The sequence below is a fragment of the Osmerus mordax genome, chromosome 9 (genome assembly GCF_038355195.1).
Source record: "Osmerus mordax isolate fOsmMor3 chromosome 9, fOsmMor3.pri, whole genome shotgun sequence".
Classification (NCBI taxonomy): Eukaryota; Metazoa; Chordata; class Actinopteri; order Osmeriformes; family Osmeridae; genus Osmerus; species Osmerus mordax.
In genome coordinates this window covers 153503-180365 of record NC_090058.1, presented here as the reverse complement: position 1 = coordinate 180365, position 26863 = coordinate 153503, and the positions used below count along the sequence as shown (strand labels likewise).

At 40.9% G+C, this 26863-nt stretch overlaps 1 protein-coding gene across 3 annotated transcripts; it reads left to right on the top strand.

Moving 5' to 3' along the window:
- The first annotated feature begins 5146 nt into the window (after positions 1–5146).
- atp10d (ATPase phospholipid transporting 10D) lies at positions 5147–26770 on the top strand. 3 transcript variants are annotated; one of them, XM_067242900.1, is made up of 23 exons: positions 5147–5256; positions 6532–6956; positions 7389–7583; positions 11899–12103; positions 12384–12469; positions 13760–13866; positions 15051–15182; positions 15879–15991; positions 17319–17571; positions 17800–17993; positions 18120–18296; positions 18551–19232; positions 20205–20311; positions 20514–20640; positions 21430–21614; positions 21820–22075; positions 22377–22453; positions 22830–22955; positions 23056–23256; positions 23355–23435; positions 23658–23762; positions 24069–24256; positions 25492–26770. In XM_067242900.1, the coding sequence occupies exons 2-23, from the start codon at positions 6667–6669 to the stop codon at positions 25724–25726; spliced, it is 4122 nt and encodes a 1373-aa protein (XP_067099001.1). In that variant the 5' UTR covers positions 5147–5256; positions 6532–6666; the 3' UTR covers positions 25727–26770. The 3 variants fall into 3 exon arrangements, with proteins under 3 accessions (XP_067099001.1, XP_067098999.1, XP_067099000.1); XM_067242898.1 differs by having other exon boundaries at positions 18536–19232; XM_067242899.1 differs by having other exon boundaries at positions 6529–6956; positions 18536–19232.
- The last annotated feature ends 93 nt before the right edge of the window (positions 26771–26863 follow it).

Here is a 26863-nt window from a genome sequence, read left to right as displayed (position 1 = left end):
GCTTCATGGTGAGGGGCTGGCTGGTGTTAAAACCTAGATAAGCCTAGTGTGAGTGGTGTTCAAATGAAAGAAGAAACGGAGAGCGATCAACAAATTTAAAGACTTGTCATTAAATTGTCAGAATCTATATGCTATATTAGCATACATACTGTAACTTATGTGGAATAGTTTCTGTTTTTGTGGAATATTTCCTGTAGATATGCTTGATACAATACTTGATACAATATTTAAGATATTCTCCAAATTCAAATCACAATGAATTATGCAGCCATGTAGGAAAGCATGTTTTTCTTTTAGGGTAGATACACATGCTTCCAGGATTATAAAAGGACGTGGCTTCACTTTACATTAAGGTTAAGTTAATAACTATAATGTACCTGATTAGCGATACCCAAAAAACAAACAAACACAGTATTTACATAGGAACTGGTAGGAAGTTACACTTTATTACAGTTTAACGGTAAAAGTTCTCACACGAGTAGAACTTGGTATGGTGGAGCTTTGCATGACTGTTAAATAAACCAAACTGCTGCACGTCAGTCATGCAATGCGAGCTATTCCATATCACTCGACTGCAAGATTTCCTTGCTTGAATAGTTTTAAGATGCTATACAGAATATACATATGTATGCATGTATTTATGTATACATATGTATACACATAAGATATATCTTAATAATATACCAATAACAGAATGTTCTAAATATGAAAGCATTATACTTTTTGTTATTATATTTGTTATATATTTGTTTGTTATCATACAACTACATGTATGCAGTTGATTCTGTAAAAAGGCGCAAAGTTTTTAAACTATTTATGAAAGAGGCATTATTCTTTTAATTTGAAGTTTGCACCTGCACAGTTTGTCAGTCTGGTCACTGTAACAATTGCTAATCTTTTGAAAACATTTATAAATATCTACAGTACATGTGCAATGAACAAATGGGACATCATTCCTGTTAGCCGCAAATTTTGTTAACAAAATTAACAAGCTGCTTATTATGGAACAATTGATACAAGGTATTTAAAGGTACTGAAGTCATTTCGTTGGTGTAGCAAACATTCCGAATGTCTTTCATGTGTTTTGCACTGAATATCTAAAATAAATGAATTATTGTCTGAATTATATTCATCCTTTATCTAAACTCCAAATAAATGCAAAAACAAGCAAATGGTAAGAATCTTGGTGTACCCTTTTACTGCCTTCCCTGCTGTCCTGTGATGCAGAATCCTGCTCTCGGGTGTTTGAAACCCCCTCAGGGAGTCCCAGATGCATTACCCATCAGATCCCACTGCCAGTCACCAGGTGCGGCTGCCAGTTGCCCTTGGTGGTGGGCACACACAGAGGAAAAGATCTGCACAATATCTTTTTACATGTTGCCATTTGCTCTTGTTAGTCTTTAGTGAGTTCTTGTAGCCATCAAATACAAAGTGCATAGCTGTTGTCAATTACTACCCGTAGGGGGGTACCAAGGGTGTGTGTGATGGGGGTAGATCAGTGCCTAATAATAACATATTATTGTGGAAAATCCACCCTCATCGCTGTTGTTTAAGAGGTATGTAGTTTTCACCTCCCTTGCACCTGTTTTCTGAGAAGTAAACAACACTTAAAAAAATTGCCTGACTCATTACCGTCAATTCTTTAGGCCTTAAACATTAACAAGGGACCATATGGGTCCATTTAAAAGCTTGATAAGTCATATGTATTACTGTGTCTCACATTCTATCTATATATCTATTTATCTATACAGATACTATAATAATAGTAGGAATAGACAAGTAGTAATGGTGGGTCACGTTCGGTCACAAACTGATGCCATGTAATCAGTTGCCATACAGAGTTATAACGCAACGAGTGGCACCCAATTTTGCTAATGATATTTTGAGCAAAATCGCAATCGAGTAACAATCCCAGTAATAAATTATCGACCAATCAACTCTTTATGTACCTATTTTTAGTCTTGTCATTTAATGGCTTGTAAGACCTGCACAAGGTCCCTTCATTTCTCATATTGACTTTATACATAAGAACGCTTCAAAAATGTTGTCATGTGGCAATGACACTAGCTGTTGTCATCCGGTTTGACTTTTCGAACCACGTCAGATTACCCTCCCTGATTACTAGACCCCTGCTGGCCAATATATCAATGGGTGAGAGTTCCAATCCACTTCAATCCCTAGGAGAGCCTTTCTGATGGCCCACATCCACTTATGATTAGATTTTTCTTTTTTTCCTAGTCAGAGTTAACAGGGGGTGCATTTCTTGACACAACACCTGAAATGCCCCCGCCCCCCCCACATGTCATTTCTGTTCTGTATATCCCTGAATCAAATGATTCTTACTGTTAATTGAAAGGACTACTATGAGTAACCAGAGTAAGTTTCATTCATGTGGCACCTTCCTAGTCAGAGTTAGCTGGGGGTAAAAAAAAAAGGTAGGAAGTAGGGCTGGGCGATATGGGTAAAAAATTATCGATATAGATATTTATATTTCCATTTGATAACGATAATTAAGACGATAAATCACAGATCCGTAGTAGTAGCAAAATAAGTTTCTTCCTCAACTTTTTCCCTACACTCTGCAAAAAGTTTAGGCAGCGCGGTGTGAGAGAAATGTTTGTGGCCAGGGAGCACGTACCTGGGGTCAAGTAACTTAAGCTTTTTAAAACCTTGCTTTTTATCAATACCTTGGCGCAAGCTCACACTTTCAGCATGTTCCATGTTTTGCTTCAGGTCGTAAAAAAGGTTTGTGGTGTTATCAGACTTGGTACCACCTGTTTGTACAGAATTTGCACCGAACATTGCTCTGCTCTTTGTCGGATTTCAAAATGCCAAACCACTTCCAAATAACTGAAGAAGACGAACCCTTTTTATCAATAATTTCTTCATTGGAAGTTGCTCCCTCGCCATGGGTATCGCTGTCACTGTTTTCGGCAATAAGACTCATTTTCCGCGGTTAACATTAGCTATTCCACTTCAAGTGCTCAGTATATTTTAGTGAACGTAGGCTACCATTTCTCCGCAACTTCCTGCTGCATTACAGAAATTAAATGGACTGCTGTTCCTAATTATTCTCTATCGATATTATTGATATTATTGAAAAGGAATTAATGTACGATAAGTTTATTGAGGGAAGTCATTACTTCGATAAATCGATTTAAAAATATATCGCCCAGCCCTAGTAGAAGATCAGGTAAGAAAGGTAACCTTCCTGATTAATAGCTCCCTGGGGGCCAAAATATCAAGTGGTGAGGCTTCCAATCCACTTCAAGACCTAAGGGGTCATTCTGATGTCCCACAAGTCCACTAACCAATTCTTTGTTGTGTAAACTACTTGGCGGTTAAAACGTATTCTGATTCTGAAGTCAATCCAGGCCAATGGCAAGACTATGGACACCTGAACAGACCTCAAACCAGGCCAAAGCTCATGTGAAAGAAAAGTCTAGACTCTACATGACTTACAGCCATCCACCCCTGATCACCGTACTCCCCAACAATCCACTCTTGATCACACCGTACTCCCCAGCCCCCATCCTCTCTCTCTTGATCTGTACTCCCCAGCCATCCACTCTTTATCATGCCGTACGTATTTAGACTATTGTATATTCTCTCATTTGTATATTTAAGATCCGTATTTTTTATTTTTATTTTATTGCACAAAATATTATATATATACAAAAATATTACAAAAACAATAGGTAAAACAGGTGCAGGAGGAGGGAAGGAGCGTGGAAAGCTTATACGAGGCCCTCCTCCTCTAAACTAAACAAAATGTATAATAATCAATAAGTACTAAAGCAAACTAATACATAGAAAATGAATGATACAATAGGAGTAAATCAAGTAATTAAGTAAATCGAATGGTTTGGATTAACAATAAATAATAAAGTAAAGTATTACATGGAAATAATAATAATGCAATAAGGATACACAGATAATTAATGCTTTGAGTTAACAATAAATAATTAAGTACTACATAGTAAATGAATACGATGCGAAAAGGGTAATCAATAATTAATGGTATGAATTAAAATAAAATAAGAACAAAAGTGGCAACTACAGCGGAATTTTTTAACAGATATATTTTCAGAGCATATTTGAAAGTCAGAAAAGAGGAAGTAAAATTATTGAGGGAGGGGGAAGATCATTCCATATTGTGACACACTTGAATTTGACAGACATTTGAGCAAAAGAGGTTCTGAAGATCCGTATATGTTTATTGTATGCACCTTCCTGCCACAGTAAATTCCTTGTTGTGTGAACTTGCATGGCGATTGAAGCTCATTTTGATTCTGATCCTCCCAGTATAGTTTCTTTTATGAATTCCATGTCCATTCACATGTAAGAACACACACAACACTATCATAATGAACTTAAACAGTGATAACGTTATACCTTCAAGCTAGCATGTGCTAAATCTAATCTATTTTTGCTGGTAGCCTTTTCAACTACTGTCTGTTTTCTCTTTCGTCTTTTAACTGTGAAATCTAGAACTGGATTTATTACCTGATCTTTCTCCACCATTCTTGTGCATCTATTTGTTGTCCGGTTGTTTAGAATCCTCTGCCTATCCTGGTTGAAAACTACAGTAACGCGCATTGAGTGCAGGGGCAGAGTGCCCGCAGACAGACAGACAGACAGACAGACAGCTAGCCCGTCCAATCATTAGTCTCGGAACGGTCTTAATTATTTCTCCTGTTTATTACAGGCCTGCGACTCCAACATATCGGATTGATTTCATATTACCGTCAAAAAACTGACAAAAACTGCTTCTCAACAACATTCTACCATCTTAAACTGGCATTTTGCTTGGGACATTTATTTTGAACAGCTACGATTTTATTGTCAGTGATGTGTTCCTAAATAGTTGTGAATCAGAATCAGAATAGTGTTTAATCGCCAAGCAAGTGGTCACAAACAAGGAATTTACTTTGGTGGGCAGGTGCATACAATAAACATAAACAAGAGAAATTATGTTTACTGTGTGCACCTGCCCACCAAAATAACAAGTACGTCTTTATGCAATATATCCACATCAACCTTCAAAGGTAGGCCTACGTTATAATGAGACAAAGTGTGAAAAGGTAGTTTATGTCATATGACCTACAGAGGCTCGTGATGTACTGGATCCGACGTGTCTGTGCAGTAGTTGCTTAGCTAGCTAGCTACTAGCTTTATTACAGGTGATGCAACGGGTGCGGCAGCTCTGGATCGTTCACCATTCTCAAGACTTAAACACAGGAAAAATAATGCAAGGTACCTTATTGTTTGTTTGGAGCCTACTATAGCGTACTATAGAAAGCATAACTATATGCGTTCTCTTTTAGAAGAGTAAGTTTGCTGCTGACAGATTTTCTGTGATGCATCGCAGCTAGTTGGCTAGCTAGCTATAAGTTATAGGAGTAGCAGTACAGTACTCGACATGTCAAACAAACTCCTAGCCTAGATGACAAGGGCAACCACACGTAGCTGCACATGTAAAACACAAAGTGTGCAACGTTCATAATTTAGGTATAGGCTAGTCTAACACTAAACAATTTACGTTTAGCTAGCCTACTTCCCTGACATTTCCGGGGCAACCCCGATACTCAATGTTCTAATATGTTGTCTTTTACAGCAAACAATTGCATGGCACTTTGAAGTGCGTCTGTCAATTCCCTCATGGGTCTATTGCCTCGTAAATATGCTGAGCAAATTCATTAAGCGTTGACTGTCATAACGCGCACAGGCACATCAGATGAGCATAATATCGTACCAGGGTGCCAAAGTGTTTGCCCAAGGGAGTTTTGGCTTTGACAAGTCTCTGTTAATAGCTTAACATTTGTGTATTATAGTGACATTAACAACGTTTTTTACTTCCACAGGAGAACTTAATACATTCTGTTCCTCTTTTTCATGAGTTTAAGAAGGGTTTTGGGCACAAAAAGAAAATCCAGGAAGTTGTCTTAGTCTTTTCAGTTTTGCTTTGGTTTTTATACCTGGCCTGAACATTTAGCTACAAGTGTATCTGTAATCTAAATCCCTGTTTTTAACATGTGGTGTGATATGTTCCTTTAGAAAGATCTGGACACTGAGACTAATATTGTTGTGTTTTAACAAAGCCTTTGTTAATGACTGCTGGCTGATAAGCAAAGTTCTCAATTCACCTTTTGTTTAGGCTAATTTCTATCAACAAAAAAAAGACTTCTTTCAAAAAAATAAATGATGTTACTAAACGTACAGCTGGATCTATCTTTTAATAGAAAACTAATTAGTCATGTTAACCCCTTAGGTGTTTTCTGGTTGTTACGCATCACCTATTATGAAACATAGACACTTTACATGTTGTTTATATTTTGAAGTGATTAAATAATATTAGATTGGTCTTAGTGTAGATGGGAGCATCAATGGCTTTTTACATGGTGAATTAAAATGTAGTGACTGCTCTACAAACAGGAAGTAAATAACCTCATAGTTGTTCTGATAATATCTATGTTTTGTACTCCAGTACTTTCAGAGGCCTTCTTGTACCAACATATTTTTTCTCAGCAGGATGATGGAACAGTGAGAAGCAACACAGGGCACCGGAGCAGCATCTTGCCAGCGTGCAGGCGGAGGCCAGGCGAGATAGACACACCCCTACAGGTCCCTTGGTGTCGGCTGCTCCTGGAGCTGCTCACTGTGGTGATGGAGCAGATCCACTGGGTCAGACACCGCTGGCAGCAGCTGGTTTCTGCTGATTCTGGGCGAGGCTGGTACTCTTCCCCTGAAGCTGTGCGGACCAAGAGCTCTCCTGAAGCCCACATGCTGACACACGATCGTTTCACTGGTAAACGCAGAGTGGTTGTTGCCCGTCACGGACCTCTTCAGTCGGAGTACAAAATCATTTCCAAGGGATGCAAGGGCAACGGCATCCGTACTACCAAGTACAACTTGCTGAGTTTTATTCCTATGAATTTGTTCCAACAGTTCCACAGGTGCGAGGAAATTATGTTTGATTTTCTCAAGATTGTCATTGCATCCCTCAGAGTGCATATAACAACCATACCTACCCAATAATGCATCTTTTGCCAAAACATTCTTTGTGGTTTGTCAGCTCAATTTTCAGTCCTTGCCTATTTCATAGCATCAGTTCTATCATGGGAGAATGTACGATTTTATAGTAATATTATTGCTATTTTCTTACTAATTGTTTGGTTGGCACACCATTTAAAATCCAAACATACAGCTAATTAGTAACTAAAGCTAAATAGTAGATTGCTATCCCATACTGCCACATTGAGGCCGTCACGTCAGTCCCATTGAAAATTAATGACACATTTACGTACTCAGTCATGTTCACAGATTAACTCAATGAAAGGAGAAGAAGTCCAATATCAAGATCTCTTCTTCCCTGTCTTCTGTCTTAGGGCAGCAAACCTGTACTTCCTGTTCTTAGTGATGCTGAACTGGATACCGGTGGTGGAGGCCTTTCAGAAGGAGATCACCATGATCCCCCTGGTGGTGGTCCTTCTTGTCATCGCATTCAAAGACGCCCTGGAGGACTACAGACGCTACCGCTTTGATAAGATGGTCAACAACAACATTGTCAGCGTCTACAGCGGGTGAGTTATATGAATGCTGTGTATATATCAAGACAATTTCTAGGAACATTTTATATATTTCATTCACTATGATTGCTAGTAATCTGAAGGTTGCCAGTTCGATTCCCGGCCGTGCAAAATGACGTTGTGTCCTTGGGCAAGGCACTTCACCCTACTTGCCTCGGGGAGAATGTCCCTGTACTTACTGTAAGTCGCTCTGGATAAGAGCGTCTGCTAAATGTAAATGATTAGTTGCTAATACACAGATTCCTACAAATCCTACTCCACAAATTGCATACGTTCACAACCAGGATGGACTGGGAGAAAAAATCGGCCCTGGACTTTGTTCTAGACCGGCCCACCAGATCCGGCCCCCGTATACGCCACCACAGCTGCACTGCCAATGCATGCACATTCTGTATTTGATGTGATGCTAGTTCGGGAGTTCCACACAAAATGCAAGCACGCATGGCGCGCACATTTTTTGGCTTTTATTTGAGCGCAAAATAGTTTTTGGAGCTTTATGTAAAATAAACATAGCCGTTTTTCAATTGGTAAAACCTTGTCTAGTGAAGGTGATGTCTTTAAATTTTTCAGCCCCACCCTTACGTTTCTTAGCCTGGTTTTCCATCGTTATATAGTCTCTACTAGCTAGCTTTCGATTTGTCAGTGTCACTGTTGTTTGTGAGACAAAGGGGGCGGGGCTAAGGGCTGCATAGACGTTCATTTGGAATAGACCAACCGGCCTGGGGGAAAGGGGGGCCGGCCAACCGTGTCACTCAATCTTCTGCCGACATTTTCATTAGTAGTTAAAAAAAGTTAAAAGGCAAGCGGCCCTCCAGTCCAGAAGTGTTTCGGCCCACCGAGAATTCTCCCGGTGCTCCCGATGGCCAGTCCGCTACTCCTCACAAAGTTCCCTATTCAAAACTACAAATGTCTACAGTTACTAAATTACATATTTACATTTAGCAGACGCTCTTATCCAGAGCGACTTACAGTAAGTACAGGGACATTCCCCCGAGGCAAGTAGGGTGAAGTGCCTTGCCCAAGGACACAACCTCAGTTGGCATGACCGGGAATCGAACTGGCGACCTTCAGATTACTAGCCTCAGCCTTCAGATTACTAGCCTCAGCCACCTGACTCCCTATTTGAAATGAGTTCAAAATTACATTTTAGTTTGTTTTGACTTTGATCTGTCCTATAAATGCCGAAGCCTCTGTCATTGATTAGTCAACTGTAGGTAGCACTTATTGGGCATTACGCAGATATGGACTAGTAGGGGCTTGGAGATAATGGGACTACAGTAGTACTCCTATAGATCTTATGCAAGAACACCAACCACCAAGCCTAACAGATGGTGGCACAAATATCCAGTTTCTTATTGACCATCCCGGTTGGCCTCTCCTCAATGTTGCAATACGTTTTTGAAGGAAGTTGTAAAGTTCAACTTGGAGTTTGTTTATGACTTGAGGGAGTGTGGCCCTTCAAAGGAGTGGCTTCACATTCTGTCTCTAATGTAACTAGATGTAGTGCTAGAGAAGAGTTCTTCGAAGCACTACGACTTAAGGATGGCTTATTCTACAGGGATTCATTTGGCAACTGAACATGAAAATGGACAAAGACGCTAGAAGAAAATCGACATGTATCTTGGAAGTAAGAGCTTGGAGTGGCCTACAGAGGAATACAAGGGTTGAATTACAACAAACTGTAGTGGTCGGTAACAACTTCCTAGTAACAACATAACCGTGAAGACACAAACAGGCAAATATACTGAACATACTGGTTTTGTAGACCAATGAACAGATTGAAACTCTCCCCCTGGTCTCGTTCCCCCAAATATGGACTGGGGATGAGGAGGAGGACAGTTGTTGCTTCCTTCACAGAGGACAAAGAACTGAAGGAACTCCTTGAGTCCTATAGCAACAACAAAATCTCAACCACCAAGTACTCTCTGTTCTCCTTCATCCCTAAGAATCTGTTTGAGCAACTTCACAGATTTGCCAACATTTATTTCATTTTCTTGGCGGCTTTGAACTTTGTGCCTGTGGTCAATGCCTTCCAGGCAGAAATCAGTGTGATTCCCATTGTCTTGGTGTTGGCGGCTAATGCGATGAAGGACCTCTTTGAAGACTACCGAAGACTCAAGTCAGACAATTTAATCAATGGACTCATCTGTGATGTTTACAGCAGGTACAGATTCTGAAACAGAATTTTTTCTTGAATGTTTGTGTTTCAAATGCTAACAATAATTTACAACTAGTCCAACTAAATATATTGTAATGCATGTTATTTCACATTATGATGACACAATAACAAAAGGAAAAATATCTGGTTTTAGTCAATTCCTCCCACTAGGGAGGAATATGTGAGGGATTTGGCTGAACAATGTCACACCTCTATTTGTGGATACTGTGTTACAGGTTGTTGAAACAGTTTGCTGGTGAATTTGTGTGTACAATAGTGTGTATACTAAAGCTATATTGAAGGCAGCAGAATTTAAAGTCGGTACTGCTCTTTTTTTAGTATTATAATATTTTAATTGTGCTAAATAGTTATGCCTATTCACCCATGTTTGTGTTTACTTGGTCTTGTCCATTGAAAGAAATTATCTCCCTGGCTGTGGGTTGCCAATGTGTCTGACGTAGGTTTATCTTTTGTTGTATGAGTATAGGAGGGGACTCAAGATAGTTTGCCAACAGTCTTTTGGCAATAAAGTTATGGTATCGGGGAGTCAGGTGGCTGAGCGGTTAGGGAAGCGGGCTTGTAATCAGAAGGTTGCCAGTTCGATTCCTGGCTGTGCCAGATGACGTTGTGTCCTTGGGCAAGGCACTTCACCCTACTTGCCTCGGGGGAATGTCCCTGTACTTACTGTAAGTCGCTCTGGATAAGAGCGTCTGCTAAAATAACTAAATGTAAATGTGGTATTGCCTCAGTTATAGCCCTTTTCATAATGAGTTGTGGCAGTTTCTAGTTGTGTGTATGTACATGTTGACTTGGCACAGTAAGTTGGCACAGCAACTCTTGTCATTGTAATGAAAACCTTAGACTATTCACTCTTTCATTAATATGTAATTGTAGAAACTCATTATGGAAAGTCATTTGTCCTGGGTTATCTATGTACATTTATTGATGCACTTCTTCTTAGTCATGTGTTTTACAGTACCTTTTGGCTCTGTCATTGCCAGGAAAGGTTGAATAATTAACTAGCTGTTGTATTCACTCTGTGTGGTGTAAAGCTTTCAAGTGTGTATTGTGTCAGAAAAACGTTCAAGTGTGTAAACGTTCATTTAATTGAGTCCTTCCCTCCCTAACATGAGAAACATTAGGGGTTGGTTTATGAAATACTTGCACATACCTTCTGCATCTGGTTCACTGTATTTCATATTTATGGTATCTGTGTCCTAGCCTAGTTTGTTAGGCCTACATTTTTAAAAGCTCTGAAGTTTTACATCTGTGCCATTCCAATGTAATGCAGCATCAAACCCCCTCAACACCTCAGAGTTGAATGTATGCGCACTATCACAGACGCAATACCTATGCATACATGATCATGCAGAAAAGATTAACCCTCATCTGTCACAAAGCACAATGACGCCAAGATATGGATAAAACACTTTTGCATGCATAAGGTGACAATTCTAGATAGTATTGGGTTTTCTGGATTGAGTTTATTAGGTTATTTTATTCAAGAATTAAAGATGTAGCAAAATGGTTCCCATCTTTATTTAATCTTGACGTAAACACAGATTGCAGCCTGCCTATGCAGCCAATTCTGGAGATTATCAAGCTCTGATGTCTGTAAGGACCTCCCTAGAGAAGAACATTGTTATTCAGTCAGATGGCTGAGCGGTTAGGGAATCGGGCTATTAATCAGAAGGTTGCCGGTTCGATTTCCGGCCGTGTAAAATGACGTTGTGTCCTTGGGCAAGGCATTTCACCCTACTTGCCTCGGGGGGGAATGTCCCTGCAATTACTGTAAATCGCTCTGGATAAGAGCGTCTGCTAAATGACTAAATGTAAATGTGCATGGACTATAGAATTAAACTATACCTATTAGGGGTGGGAATCTTTTGGTACCTCACGATTCGAATCGGTTGTTGGGGTCACAAATCGATAAAAAATAGTTTCACGATTTTTTTAACATTTTTTTTGTTTATAAAAAATAAATAAAAAAAACGATTTTTTACCTTTGTGAATCGATGTGAATTGCTAGAAGACTGAATCGCGTTTCAAATGTGAATCGAATTTTTCCCCCACCCCTAATACCTATTCCATTTGCTGTATTGCTAAATGCCTTTGCCTGAACTGTTGTTTACTTTTTTTTTTGTGCTTCAGGAGGAAACAGGCATATGTAGACCAACGATGGCGGGATGTTCGTGTGGGTGACTTTGTCCATCTGTCTTGTAACGAGATCATCCCTGCCGACATGCTGCTCCTATACTCATCGGATCCCCATGGGGTGTGCTACATCGAGACTGCTAACCTAGATGGTGAAACGAACCTTAAGCAAAGACAGGTGGTCAGAGAACTCCTGCAACAGGTGTGATAGCATTGTAATATCAACATAAGCAGGATTACCATTCAGCATTGTAAAATCAACATAAGCAGGATTACCATTCAGTGTTGTTTTCAGTGGAATCAATATGGACCCTTATCTAGAACACCAAATGACATGTCATTCATCTTTGTAGAGTAAAGTGTGTATGAAGTATATGACACAGTAAACTGGAACACCTGAAGGGTTCGGGATGAGAAGGCATTGCAATTGCAAAGTGCAGTTGTAGCAATGCACTGTTGACTTTTTGTCTTTTTGTTTGTAGGGATCCGAGTTGGCTCCAGAGAGTTTCAACAGCCGTATCGAGTGTGAAATTCCCAACAACAACCTTGGCAGGTTCCGAGGTTACATGTGAGGCTCATTGTACCCTATGTAACATATCGTACCTGTGATAGTGTTGAAATTAGGTGTGGCACTGCTGCCTGTATGTTAGTGTTGTAGAAGTTGTTTCAAAAGGATTTCTCAAAAAGTAGTCGAAGACAGAATATCTTTCAAAATCAAGGGAGCTTGATGTGTTTACTCAGCAATGCAGCAGCAGTACAATAAGACAGAAAAAAGCAATCACATATTTTGGACATCCCCCTATATCGTCTAATTGAGGAAAACCCCCCGCCCTGCATGCTGCGATTTCACAACCTTCTAGAAGGTTTTTCCAAAGTTTTGGCTAAGGCCATCCTGTCCTAGATAACCCCAACATGCATGCGCACTCACTATATCTAATGTCCCCTCAAAACATCCCCTCTATGTTCCCATTTTTCCTGAGACCCAAGTTCATCCCATACGACGGGAGTCAGATGGCTGAGCGGTGAGGGAGTCGGGCTAGTAATCTGAAGGTTGCCAGTTCGATTCCTGGCCGTGTCAATTGACGTTGTGTCCTTGGGCAAGGCACTTCACCCTACTTGCTTCGGGGGGAATGTCCCTGTACTTACTGTAAGTCGCTCTGGATAAGAGCGTCTGCTAAATGACTAAATGTAAATGTACTTCCTGATCAACCCACGTCCTCCTTAAGGAGACCCACATCCTTCTCTCACCACATTCTTGGTTAGGTCAGTTTGACCTGCCACTCTCGCCTCCTATTCCCTCCTTATGGGGCTTCATCGATCCCAGATTTTAAGGCTACTCCTCCATTCCCCCTTCAAACTTAAGTCTTCCCAGTTGCTAACCCTCGGAAGCTTGAAGCCTGAACCGATGTTATTCACTCTTAGCCTCATAACAACTCCTTTTGAGTCCATACAATCCACAACAGTCCCAGATAACTCTTTCACCCCAGCCTCCCTTTCTCCTTCAACAGCATTCCTTTCTGTAGTGTTCTTGCTACAGTTTAAGACTTTAGGCATTCTCCTTTCACCCTATGTACCACACAAGCCTTTCACTCTGCCCCATTAATCAATAATCCACAACATTAGTTAACATGCAACTAAAGCTATACACTTACTTACTAATTACAATGCCTAATTTCTGTGCTTACGAGAGTGTCAACGTACTCGTTGACACTAACAAGAACAATGTTTCTAAAAACAGCTCAGTTTGTTGTTACTAAAAACCTCAGCAAGGTGTTAATGATTTTGTTACTAAATAATTTTTATTTACATTTGATGGAATTATGTTTGATGTTTAGTAGCTGACTTTGTTGTTCCAAAGGGAGCTCCCTAATAAGGCTCGGGTGGGCTTGCACAATAGCAACCTTCTCCTGCGAAGCTGCACCATTCGCAATACAGAGACTGTGGTTGGCATTGTGGTCTATGCAGGTAAGGTCATATAATTATCCATCATACTCTCTGGTTTACCTGTTGTCTACAGTTGTGTAAATTGGTTTACCATTCATATGTAGTGTATTAAATGTGAAAGTGCCTTTTTACACGATCATACCATGACTTCATGGTATGATCATGACTGATATCAAACGTTTGCGACATAAAATCTATCTAAATTACCCCAATAGAATGATAAAAGCTACGTAAATTGTTGTGTAATAACCAGTAATATTGTATCTAAACTCATATGTCTTGATTCTGTTTTGTGACACATATTTTTCACGTGGCCGGGAACATTGCTGCTCTCTCTTTACCATTACTTTGATCGATTTGATCCATATTCGACCTCTCGGGCTGCTTATGAACAGCATGCCTAGCAATTATCTTGACTACAGTACAAGAACCTGTCTTGAATAAGTCTGATTGCGTGAACTTGAATGGATCTAGAATTAGAATTCGACCTTGTTAGCCCCTACTGATTTGTTAGGTTCAGTCAAGTCAGGTTTTCAACTTTAATCCCCACTTTTCTTAGTGCATTTTATGGACAGATCCTGGTCTGTCTATTGTTTGTGGCAAAAAGCAGGGTCTGTTTGAGTGCTGCATGGAGGTGGTTTAGGGCTCCTTTTGTTTTTTTGGGTATGTGTGACCTGGTCCTAGTTCCAATGCCAAGTTGATACCATCAACTCCAGGTAGTTGCTGAGGTATGAGTAACACCAATGACCTGTTGCTTATCTGTATGATCGTAGGCCGGTGTACACCTCCCCTACTTCCTGTTTGCTTTGTTATTACTAGAATCACTACAGAACAAACTTGTTTGGTCAGTCAGGGAATTTAAACTATTAAATCTGACCTGATCTGCTGCAAAAGGAAATGTTTTTTAATGTTGTGTCTTTAACATATTTTTTGTTGCATTATGTCTGCATTATCTTCTTATAAAATGTAATGTCTTTTTGAGGTGCTATTCATGTTAGTTTAAGTAGGCCTGTAACAGTTATTTCATAATTGGTAAACAACAATTGTTTGACATAATGGTGGTTTCTTTGTTGAACCAATTTAGTTTCATAAGATGTGTCAAAGCATGTTCACACTATCATTTGCAACCATCAGCTACGTTGCCAATGCTTGCAAACTCAGTATTTCCTTTACTAGGTATTGTTTTACGTTATGTTTCCAAACAGGGCACGAGACTAAAGCCATGATGAATAACAGCGGCCCGCGGTACAAGCGTAGTAAACTGGAGCGGAGACTTAATGTGGATGTGATGTGGTGTGTCCTGCTCCTCATTGTTATGTGCGTAACTGGTGCTGTAGGTACGTATCTCAAAATGTATCTGACCATTTTGTGACTAATTGCAGTTTTATCTATCCAACACAATGGCTACATGCTGGGTCATGCCACTTGACCACATGTGGACAAACACACTGTTATTTTACAGGTGCTACCAGTCTTCCCCTTGTGAACATTACCAGCCATATCCTACAAATAATAATTTAGTCACCAATAACCAGATAAAGCTTTATTGAGATTGTATACAGAAAAATAGACTTGTTTACGTCTTGACAGACAGAAATGATTTTGTCTGTCGTGTACTGACGTGTGCGGGGATTTTCCACACCAAGCAAGGAGATCCCATATGTGGGAAAAAAACATGGTCTTTTTTACTGGGTTAGAGCTAACTTAAAGTACAAAGTCAATTGCAACAACAATGTTTTTTCCTCTACTTTTAACCACTGTATCCTGTAATGTGTGGCCATGCATCTGCATTCATACACACACATTAATTTACAGGAAATGTGCATTTGCTAATACCACGGCACGTAGCAGTAAATGTGTTGTTGCTTAAACCGTGGAATGTGTTGAGCACACCTCCTACCCTGTGGTTCAGATGTATCATATTGGGGCATCTCACAGTCATGATGTTTTGTTTGGCAGCCTACTCAGGCTCTTTGTTTATTTAATTGTTTGGACTTCAGTAGATTGTTAAAAGAACACTCTTGTGCCTTCAGGTCATGGTCTTTGGCTCCAAAACTTGAAGGATTCTCCGTACTTGATCCCTGACCATACCTCTCCAGCCTTGGCTGGTTTTTACCTCTTCTGGACATTGATTATAGTGCTACAGGTAGTACAAATGATATTTAAATTAGGGCTGTCAAGCGATAAAAATATTTTATTGCGATTAATCGCATTATTTCATATGATTAATCGCAAATGTATTAAATGTATTTAATCTGTCCAAATTTTACCCCAATTATAGATTTGTGAAATAACATTAAAAGGGTGTACCTAAAAACTTCAAATAAGGTGTGGGCATTGCTTGCTGGCATTCTGAAGGAGGAGATTTGCATTACATTTAAATTTAGTCATTTAGCAGACGCTCTTATCCAGAGCGACTTACAATAAGTACAGGGACATTCCCCTGAGGCAAGTAGGGTGAAGTACCTTGCCCAAGGACGCAACATAATTTGGCACGAACCAGCAACCTTCTGATTAATAGCCTGATTCCCTAACCACTCAGCCATCTGACCCCCCCACAGATGCCCCCACAGCAACCAGTGCAAACAGCAACATCTGAACCTCCACAGAAGAAAGCAGCTCTCTTAGCCACTCATGATTATGAATCTGATGAGGAGGAGGACTGTATTGAAAAATCTATTGAGCGCTATAGAGCTGAGCCTGTCATCAGCATGGAGGATTGTCCCTTGGAGTGGGGGTCCAAACATGCTGGGGCACACAACAAGTTAGCCTGCCTGCTCGCAAGTACTTGGCAACACCTGCCACATCAGTACCATGTGAGACCCGGAGGTTGACGCTAACATTGCCAAGTGTTGTCTTCCGTAGGCCTATACTACCGGAGCGAACGCTGCTGCTGCTACCGCTGTTGCTGCTACCGCTGTTGCTGCTACCGCTGTTGCTGCTAGCGCTGTTGCTGCTAGCTGTGTGCTTTGCTTGCATATGATATTTAAGGCTGGAAGTACTCCGGTGATAACTTAAGTCAACCGAGTCATCTGGCAACTTTTTAAAATGAAACTTCCCATTTAAAATCCCTCTCCATCATTCACTATCATTCAGTCGAAGTCATATGGGGCGGCTGTGGCTCAGGGGGTAGAGAGGGTCGTCTGTTAATCGCAAGGTTGGCGGTTCGATCCCCAATTCCTCCCAGGCCATGTTTCGAAGTATCCTTGAGCAAGACTCTGAACCCCAAGTTGCTCCTGATGGGCAGGAGCAACTGAGACAGCCCAACGGTTAAAAGAAAATGCTTCACTTTGTTTTTGTATGCGGTAAAGTTGTCGCAATACGACGGTGGGCCACAATGACTGATGGGTCAGAATGACCCGAAGATAACACAAGGGTTAAGAGCTTGCAGGTTCAAAACCCCCTCTGTACATCACTCTAGATAAAAGCGTCTGCTTAATGAATACATACATGTCCCATTTCCTCAATGACAGGTGCTGATCCCAATCTCATTGTATGTGTCCATTGAGATTGTCAAACTGGGCCAGGTTTTCTTCATCCAGAATGACATGGATTTCTACAATGACCATCTGGACTCAAGAATCCAGTGCCGAGCCCTGAACATCACAGAGGACTTGGGACAGGTCCAGTATGTGTTCTCTGATAAGACTGGAACGCTGACTGAGAACAAGATGGTGTTCCGCCGTTGCACCATCTTTGGAGTAGAGTACCCCCATGAAGAAAATGGTGAGATACAAGAGGACTGTTTTTTTACTGAAACTTTCTTACCTTACTGGCATTGTACAATATTTGATTTGAAAATTGCTTTACGTAGAGCTGAGCTGTTGATTTTGTTGTTGTTGTCTGTTTTCCTTTTTGTTTCCCACTTAATCTCTGCCCCCCTCCCCCTACCTCCATCACTGCTCACCCCACATCCATCTCTATTCTTCTGCTCCTCCCCGCCATGTCTACCAGCAAAGCGATTGGAGTTGTATGAGCCAGAAGAGGATGAGGTGGGCCACTTGCTCACTCTGAAGTCCTGCAGCAGTGCAAAGTCTCTGAGCCGGCGCTCTCTCAGCTGCAAGGTCACAGGCCACGCTGAAGAGGATGGTACGGACCAGCCCCCCAGCCCCACCATCCCCTGCCACAGTGCCTTCAGTAGTCGTATGGTCAGTCTCTCTCACATACATAATGTTATTTCTTTCTCTGTGTGGATGAACCTTTAGTGGTAGGTATTGAAATAGTAAGACACAATATTGAGTGGACACTTTATTCTGACTCTTTGTGTCACTCAGGCAAAAGATGTGATCCCAGACCCTCTGCTCGTTCAGAAGCTTAACTGCCTGTCCGTGTCGCCCCTGAGAGAGAGCTCATCCCCCAGCCAAGAGCTCACCTACATCGTGGATTTCTTCCTGGCTCTGGCTATCTGCAACACTGTTGTGGTATCTTCTCCCACTCAACCACGCCATATAGTGAGTAAAGCTATGCAAGAAAATACATGTTTGTGCTAAAGATGTTAAAGAGCTACCTAAACCCTAACCGTTGATATTCTGCTCAAACTCAATTGTGGTCCAGTCTGTAATGATCCACATACAGTATATAATAGCTACAGTCTTCTAATCCCCCCCCCCCCTGCACCTTGGGGTCTGCCAGAATTTTTCAAACTGCAGTTTTCTCACAGTAGAACAAGGAATCCATGCCATTTGTAAAGGGATTCTATTCACAGGTGCGGGTACCTGAAATATCCCCACTCACATCTCTGGAGGACATCAAGCTCATGTTTCAGCGCTTTGGTCGTTCCCGCTTTTCTACTGCCTCATCTCCCCAGGCCTCAGGTAGCCCCCGCGGCCTGGCCAGCAGGCTGTTTGCCAGGGGCAAGGCTGGGTCCACTCCCAGAGAAGACAGCAACCCAGATCAGGAGCCAGACCTACTGGGACACAAGCCAGGGGTGGACAGAGCCTCTGGAGAGGAGGTGGAGGAGGAAGGTGATGGGAACACAGAGAATAAGGAAGGTGAACAGGAATTATCAATGGTGTACAATAACTTGTTGGTAAACCGGGGAGAGGGAAGGGACAGTGTGGAGGGTTCCACCGGAGGTCATAATCAGCCCAAAGAGCATGGCGTTGAAGACAACACTGTAGTGTACGAGGCCGAGAGTCCGGACGAGGCTGCGCTGGTGCACGCTGCCAGAGCCTACCGCTGTACCCTGCAGGGACGCTCTCTAGAGCGCCTCCTGGTGGAGCTGCCGGGGGTGGGCAGTTTAGATGTGCATCTGCTCCACATCCTGCCCTTCGATTCCACACGCAAGAGGATGTCAGTGGTGGTCCAGCACCCACTCACAGGCCAGGTAGTGGTCTATACTAAAGGAGCTGACTCTGTCATCATGGACCTGGCTGAGTTGACTACAGGTGAATGTAATGTAGTGTAGTGGATTGTGTCTGATCGTCACTGTTCAGATTAGTTACTTTAGACAGTAAAATAGCTGCTGTTAAATAGCTTGTTTTATTGTAATAACTTGAGCTGATAGCTTCCTTAATAACATTGGACAAAAACTATTGCCAACAAATGAGAAATATAAGAAGGATAAATTAGATCAATTCCATCCTGGTGTGTGTGGTTAGGGTTAGGGTTAGTGCGACTACTAGCTGACAGAACAGATTACTGAGCTTTAAATAACTTTTTGTCAAAGAAATTGTGTTAATTGTGTACATTCATATTCACTCATATACATTAATTTACACTCATACACATTCATACACACTCATATACACTCTTATACATTCAAATACACTCATATCCAACAATGGTAACACTATAATAACTAAACAATATGGAACATTTGTAAAAAAAAAAAAAATGATTTCTTCAAAATGAATAAAACTAATATATTGATACATAATTAAAACATTTCTGGGTTAACCGCTTTACCACTGGTTTGTAACTATTAAAATACTTAACTTAACCATCATTAAGGTATATTTAACAATTTATAAAGTATGTAAATCCAGGTTCATTCAACACCTTGATGAACCTATTAATAAAAAAATAATTACTTTGAACTGTATCAATGCATAGCATAATGTTTACATTTGATTTTGTCATCTTTTATCATATTAAATTGTTTTATAAAATATAAAGTAACCTACCTACTTCTTTACAAATGCTTCATATTGTGTGTTACCATGTAACTTATTTCAGCTTTTTATTTTTGATTATACATATAATACATATTATACAAATTGGTGCTGCCATGAGTTTACAACTTTATGCTTCCATAGCAGGGATAGTCTAACAGCATTATTATTTCCAGGGCCTAATAGGATATTTGATCCTCTATCCCAGTGCCACCTCCAAGTCACCCTCTTCCATCTCTCCTGCAGATGCAGAGCAGGCAGACAGCAGGCAGGGCCACATCAGAGATCAAACTCAGAAGCACCTGGACAGCTATGCAAGAGAAGGACTCCGCACACTCTGCATTGCAAAAAGGGTGACAACAATTTGATGCTTAAAATAGCTAGCTGTTTATGGTAACACTTCTCAAAGGCTCATTTAGCATAAAATGTGCAACAACAAAAAAAATCCTAATAAGAATGTTAACATGTTGGATGGTGTGTGGATTTGTAACAACAAGAAATCATTGAACGTGTACCAAATGTACTGAAAAGATAACCAGAGCGTTTCTTCATCAGGTTCTGGAGGAAGAGGAGTATGATAATTGGTTAAAGCTTCAGCGTTTTGCAGAGACTAGCATAGAGAACAGAGAGGAACTACTACTGGAATCTGCACAGAGACTGGAATGCAAACTCACACTTTTGGGTAGATGCTACTCGTTTCTAATTACATTGGATCAGTATTAGGGGTGCAACAATTCAATCAGCCCACGGTTCGGTTTTATGGGTTTCGGTTTCAGTTTGGTTTGTTTAGTACATTAGGGGGAAGAAAAAAACATTACCATTTCAGTGTTCTCTCTGTATTTTCGGTGTATTTTTTGTATACCCGGCGTAGATACCCCATCATGTTAGATGTATTACCGTTGGCACAGGGCTGCCAACTTTTCAAAAAAACCTTGGAGTGAGATTTTGTGGGGCCAACCCAAATTTTGCTGCGTTCTACATTTACATTTAGTCATTTAGCAGACGCTCTTATCCAGAGCGACTTACAGTAAGTACAGGGACATTCCCCCCGAGGCAAGTAGGGTGAAGTGCCTTGCCCAAGGACACAACGTAATTTGGCATGGCCGGGAATTGAACTGGCAACCTTCAGATTACTAGCCCGATTCCCTAACCGCTCAGCCACCTAACTCCCCTTCTAACCCCTTTCACGGGTGTTCGCGCGTCTATGTTGCTTCACACCGTGTGCCTACGCCTCCTCCATTACTGTTTACAACATTAGCGGGACTACATGGTTGCCGTTGCCTTCTCAGTTTGAGAAATACAAGGTGTGGGGTAATTTTCGCGGGTTTGGTTTTGCACCCCTAATCAGTATATTGATTATGGTACTGACATCATGCTGAAATAATTCTACTGTTATCCAATATTGGTCTTTGGAGAAGATATACAGATGGACATGCAGATGGTTGAGTGTGCTTGTCCGTTCTGTATCCAGGGGCAACTGGAATTGTGGACAGACTCCAGGAGGAGGTCCCAGAGACCATTGAGGCACTTCAGAAGGCAGGGGTCAGAATATGGGTCCTCACAGGGGACAAACAAGAGACTGCTATAAATATTGCTTGCGCTTGCAAACTGTTGAGGCCCAGCGACCAACTGCTGATAGCTAACTGTGGTAGTAAAGTAAGTTTGGAAAGTGTGATTGAGACAAAAATTCATCCCATTCAAATAGTTACTCTACTGTATATGATTATAAGGATTTGTTGCTAAAACTAAAAGGGAAGTGCATTATCATCCCCCTTCCTGTAATGGTATTGAAGCCATAGTAATGAAGAAACATATTTGACTGTTAACTAATTAATTTAATCTCTCACTAAATATTTTCCAGGAGGCATGTGAGGCCTTGTTCCAAGAATTGCTTGCGGAGGTTGAACACAATCAGCTGACATCAGAGGCGACTGGCCTCACATTGGTCATCAATGGGTACACTCTAGATTTGGTTCTGCAGGGCAAGCTAAAAGAGGAATTCCTGGAACTCAGTAGGCATTGCAAGGCTGTCATCTGTTGCCGCTCCACCCCCTTGCAGAAGAGTCAGGTGGTACAACTCGTGAGGGACCAGCTGGGTGTCATGACCCTAGCCATAGGTAAATATTACAGGGGGTACAGGGCCTAGCCATAGGTAAATATTACAGGGGGTACAGTATAACAATTGCTTGTTATACTTAACACTTTATTTTTTGCCTTGATTTATCATTGTGATGTCTTGTTTTTGAGAAACTGGATTTTCTGCCCTGATTTATCTACAGGTATTTTAGTTGTTGTATCCTTGCTTTGATCTGGTGCAATATGTAAAGTCTGCTTCCTCGTGTCCTCAGAACTGGAAGCTCATGTTACAACTAGACTGGGTGTTTTAGATAGATTCAAGTGGATCCTTTTCTTAACCAGGTGATGGAGCCAATGATGTCAGCATGATCCAGGTGGCAGATGTGGGTGTTGGAATATCTGGCCAGGAGGGCATGCAGGTACAGAGATAGGGATAAAATGTAGGTACAGTCCTCCTTGTGATGGTGAGCTGATTATTGATCAATCAGTTAGTCAGTGAACTGTTTAAAAGTTTAAAAAGTTCAAACAATTTTTGTAGTTAAACTAAAGTATGTGCTATAATTTACTTCTGGAAACTCCCATCAACCCATCCTGAAGTTATTCTAAGTAACGTCAATTAAACAATTTGTCAAGAGCTAGGCTATGTTTCCTAGATGCACCTAACTTTGTAATACAGCTTTTTGAACACGCCCTGCTCTGTTGATATTTTTCTTGTAACCCGACATGAATTTACCAACATTATTTATTCTTTTCTCACTCTCTCTTACTGAAACACTTCCCCTTCTTGCTGTCCAGGCTGTTATGTCCAGTGACTTTGCAATCTCCAGGTTCAAGCACCTTCGTAAACTGATGCTGGTTCACGGCCACTGGTGCTACACACGCCTCGCCAACATGGTCCTTTACTTTTTCTATAAGAATGTGGTAAGTCTTCCCCTTCAGTCTGTCCAGGATTTAGGACCATCATGAAGATCTGCCGTATTTATGACTCTTTCTCTCCTATTTTCCCCCCACCCTTGTCTAGATGTACGTCAACCTGCTGTTCTACTACCAATTCTTCTGTGGCTTTTCTGGAAGTGTCATGACCAACTCCTGGGTCCTCATCTTCTTCAACCTCCTCTTCACCTCAGCCCCTCCACTGCTGTACGGAATCCTGGACAGGGATGTGACTGCCAGCACCCTCATCAAGTTACCACAGCTTTACAAGTTGGGAAATAATTCCATGGTGTGTATTAAGGTGAAAATAACATAAACATAAAATGTGAGTAACATAAAACATTTGTCCATTGAATATGTTTCTGTATGAATGTTGTTTCTCTCTAGGCCTACCAGTCTTCTACCTTCTGGCTCACAATCCTGGATGCTTTCTACCAAAGCCTTGTTTGCTTCTTTGTGCCTTACTTTGTAAGTAGATTGACATTGAAGGGAACGTTTCGATTAGTAAGGTATCTGGACTTATGTTTAGGACTTTTATCACTTTGCAAAATAAGCAAAAATATATCATGCTTTAAGATGGTACCTGGCTATGGGTCTTTAAGCCATGATTTTTTCCATCTCCTTAAATATAAAAAATAAATACAAAAAACTAAACCTCTAGGCTGGTTATGATGTGTTGTTTTTGGGCAGGCATATGCAGGGTCAGATGTAGACATCCTTTCCTTTGGATCTCCCATCAATGCCTCTGCCCTCCTCATCATCTTGCTGCATCAAGTACTCGAGAGCCACACACTGGTAATACACAAACTTACTCAAATTACATTATGTTACAAGACAAATACAATTCTTTGCTAATGAGTGAATTTGACAAAAAGAATTGGCACCTGGGAGATGCGTAGTGGGCCTATGCCTGCTATAGGGTGTTTCTGAGGTTGTTTGGATGTGGCTGTGAGACAAACAAGTATTTTGTACTCATATTTTTCAAGATTTATTTACTGCACAATGTCTTTCCATTCTGTGTGTCTGCAAACCTGGTCTTTTGTGTGTGCATTTAGTGTTTGTTTTGTTTTAGAACTGTTTTTATATTGGCTCTTTCCCCAGACATGGTTACATGGGCTGGTGCTATTGGGCAGTGGTCTCTTCTATTTCGGCTTCACCTTGGTCTTCAGCTGCCTGTGTGTGACATGCAGTCCACCGACCAACCCCCTGGGAGTCGAAACGCTGCAAATGTCCCAACCCCTTTTTTATGCTGTATGCACCCTCACCACAGTCCTTGCACTGCTACCAAGGTATGACACTCACTTCTCTCACACACACATACCAGGGTTAGGGTCAGGGTTAGGCAGGGTTCTTACCTGGTGAGGGTAATACAAACACCCAGCAGGACAAACTAGGCATGGCCGTATTCCAGAGCACCTGTCTGATGCACATCAGAGGCTACCCAGAATTTTTGACCACATAATTCAATTTATTTGACACTGTAAACAGTTGGGCCTATGTTCCCACCAGGCATGTAAAAAGCAAGAATGTTTTTCAAAATTCTTTACAATATCTCTGATACAAAAACAAATGTCTTTTCCAATCTTTAAAAAATAGAATGTCACAAATCCATGACCAATAGTCACCAGAATTCATGCTTTTTACCCCTGTAATACCTATTAAAAAATGACACTCACATAAGTGCTTTTAGTTTATCATCTGTCAGTTTGAACTTGAACCGCTTAACTACACTGTGGACTAATTTATAGCTCTCAGAAACACTGTTGTGAAAACAAGTGCCCATTCATCCCCGCCCATTTCGACATCTACTTTTATTACCTGTCCGCTTTTCACCTGTCACTTGCCTCCAAATGATTGTTTATCTGCTTTACAAAACATAATTGCTTTATACCATTGTACATTATCCTATTGTTGCCCTGAAAAAATAATGTCATGACATGCCTTACTCACTCATACCATACTCACACAACATATAGCCCATATGAAACAAAAATGTGCTTAATAGTTTATTCAATAAAATAATTGTTAAATAGTATTTATACATGCTATACATAAGCTTTGCTTCAAATATAGCCTCAATCCTATACACATCTGAATGACAGAAAACTTGTGTGAGGGAGGGAGCCTCTTGTGACATCTGCTAAGAGAAAAGAGAATCACAACCTTGGAAGCCAGGAAAGAAATTGCCTAATGGGAGGTTGGCAGCAATTTCACAGAAATAGGTGCAACAGGGTTAGGGTTATTGCTTTAAACTAGCTCATCCTTGTTGGATTTTGAAAATGTAAGGATACTGGGTTATAAAACTCCCAAATTGAGGAAAACTCATGAAAAAAGGGTCCTGTAATTTGATTGAATGCAGAATTATTTGTTGTATTTCCCCAACTACGGTCGAATGACTGGCACTTTACACATCTGGTGTTAATGGGGTGCTGGTTAGCAGGGGGCTGTATTTCTTTTCAACTTCCCAAAGTGAGTGAGCATTCGAATATGCTTCTTACTGGTTTCTTCTCCCTCTCTGCTTTAGAATGCTGTTCCATGCCTTGCACAACACAATATCTCCCCCCACTGCACTGGCTGCTGCTCAGATGGACAAACTGAACCCAGAAGAATACTGGAAAAGGATGCAGCGCTGGAACCACACCCAGGCCGAAGCCAGAAGCCTTCATGTGGACGACCTGGTCCTTCAAAACCCTGATGCGGAACTCATTACCCAGGATCTTCAAGAGTGCAACACAAATACTGGCCCAGTTGTCTCTTGATGTCTTTGCCTTTTGCAAGGAGTGCAAAGCCTCTAAACTTCGGACATTAAAATTGTCCTTTCTCTAGGATTGCTTGTGTCTTGTTTCGAGACATGGAAAGCAGAAGAGATGTAGCCTTGTTTGATGGGTGAGACAGTTACAGTTGCCTTAGCAACTATAAGCCCTAGATTAAAGACATGAACACGTTGAAATAAAATGTTTGTTCTCACTGAGAAAGCACATTGATTATATTCTGTGTTTCAATGTGTCCATGTCTCAAACCTAAGAAGGTTTGTTTTGCTGCAATGTGTCGGATATTCTCTAATCAGTTTTGGGTACCAGTTACCAAAGGCTTAGGTACAAGGCCTTGCTACAAATAACTAGCTGGGATGCCAGCTAGGATGAGAAGCTTGTGAGTGTGGGAGAACATGGAGAGGCTAACTCAGAGAAGCTCAACAAAGACAGAGAATATTTGAATGTTTTGTTCAGTATACTGAGTTTTTTTTCTCTCCAGATTGGTTGCTGTGTAATAATGTTGTGTTGAATTTAACTCGGTTGAAATAATCTGTGGCTGGCCATAGAAGCAACATTATAGCACTCCACCTTCTCCCAGTCACATCCTTCAGTTGGCTGTTCATGGAATTCTCCACTGCTGGGCGTAAACACAGATACTGGTGCCTGTTAAACCATAAATAATCACAGATGCTGTTAATTATACTGAAGTTACAAAATATCACTTAAAGCAAAACATTTTATGAAATTATTTGTCATTTGTTTTTACTGTATTCAGATGACATCGGGTGTCCAAATTGACTCGAATGTAATTGGGGAAAACACTGACACTTGTATTGACTAGTATGACATGAACAAATACAACTCCATAAAGAGCTGGGTTAACTCCATAGGCCATTTATGAAAGAGATTCTAACTGACTCGGGAGGGGGTCTTTTGTACTGTTATGAACATGTTGCACTGTTTGCAAAGTGTTTACAATCATTGAAATGTGTACAATGTATCTACTTTCTGTACAATTTGTCATGAATACAGCTTTTTTTTTATCCACAATATTGCATCTTAATGTGCTGAACTGTACTATTATGCATTTTATGTGCTCTGGCACTATGCTGAAAGAAGAACATCTGTACAAGAACAGTATTG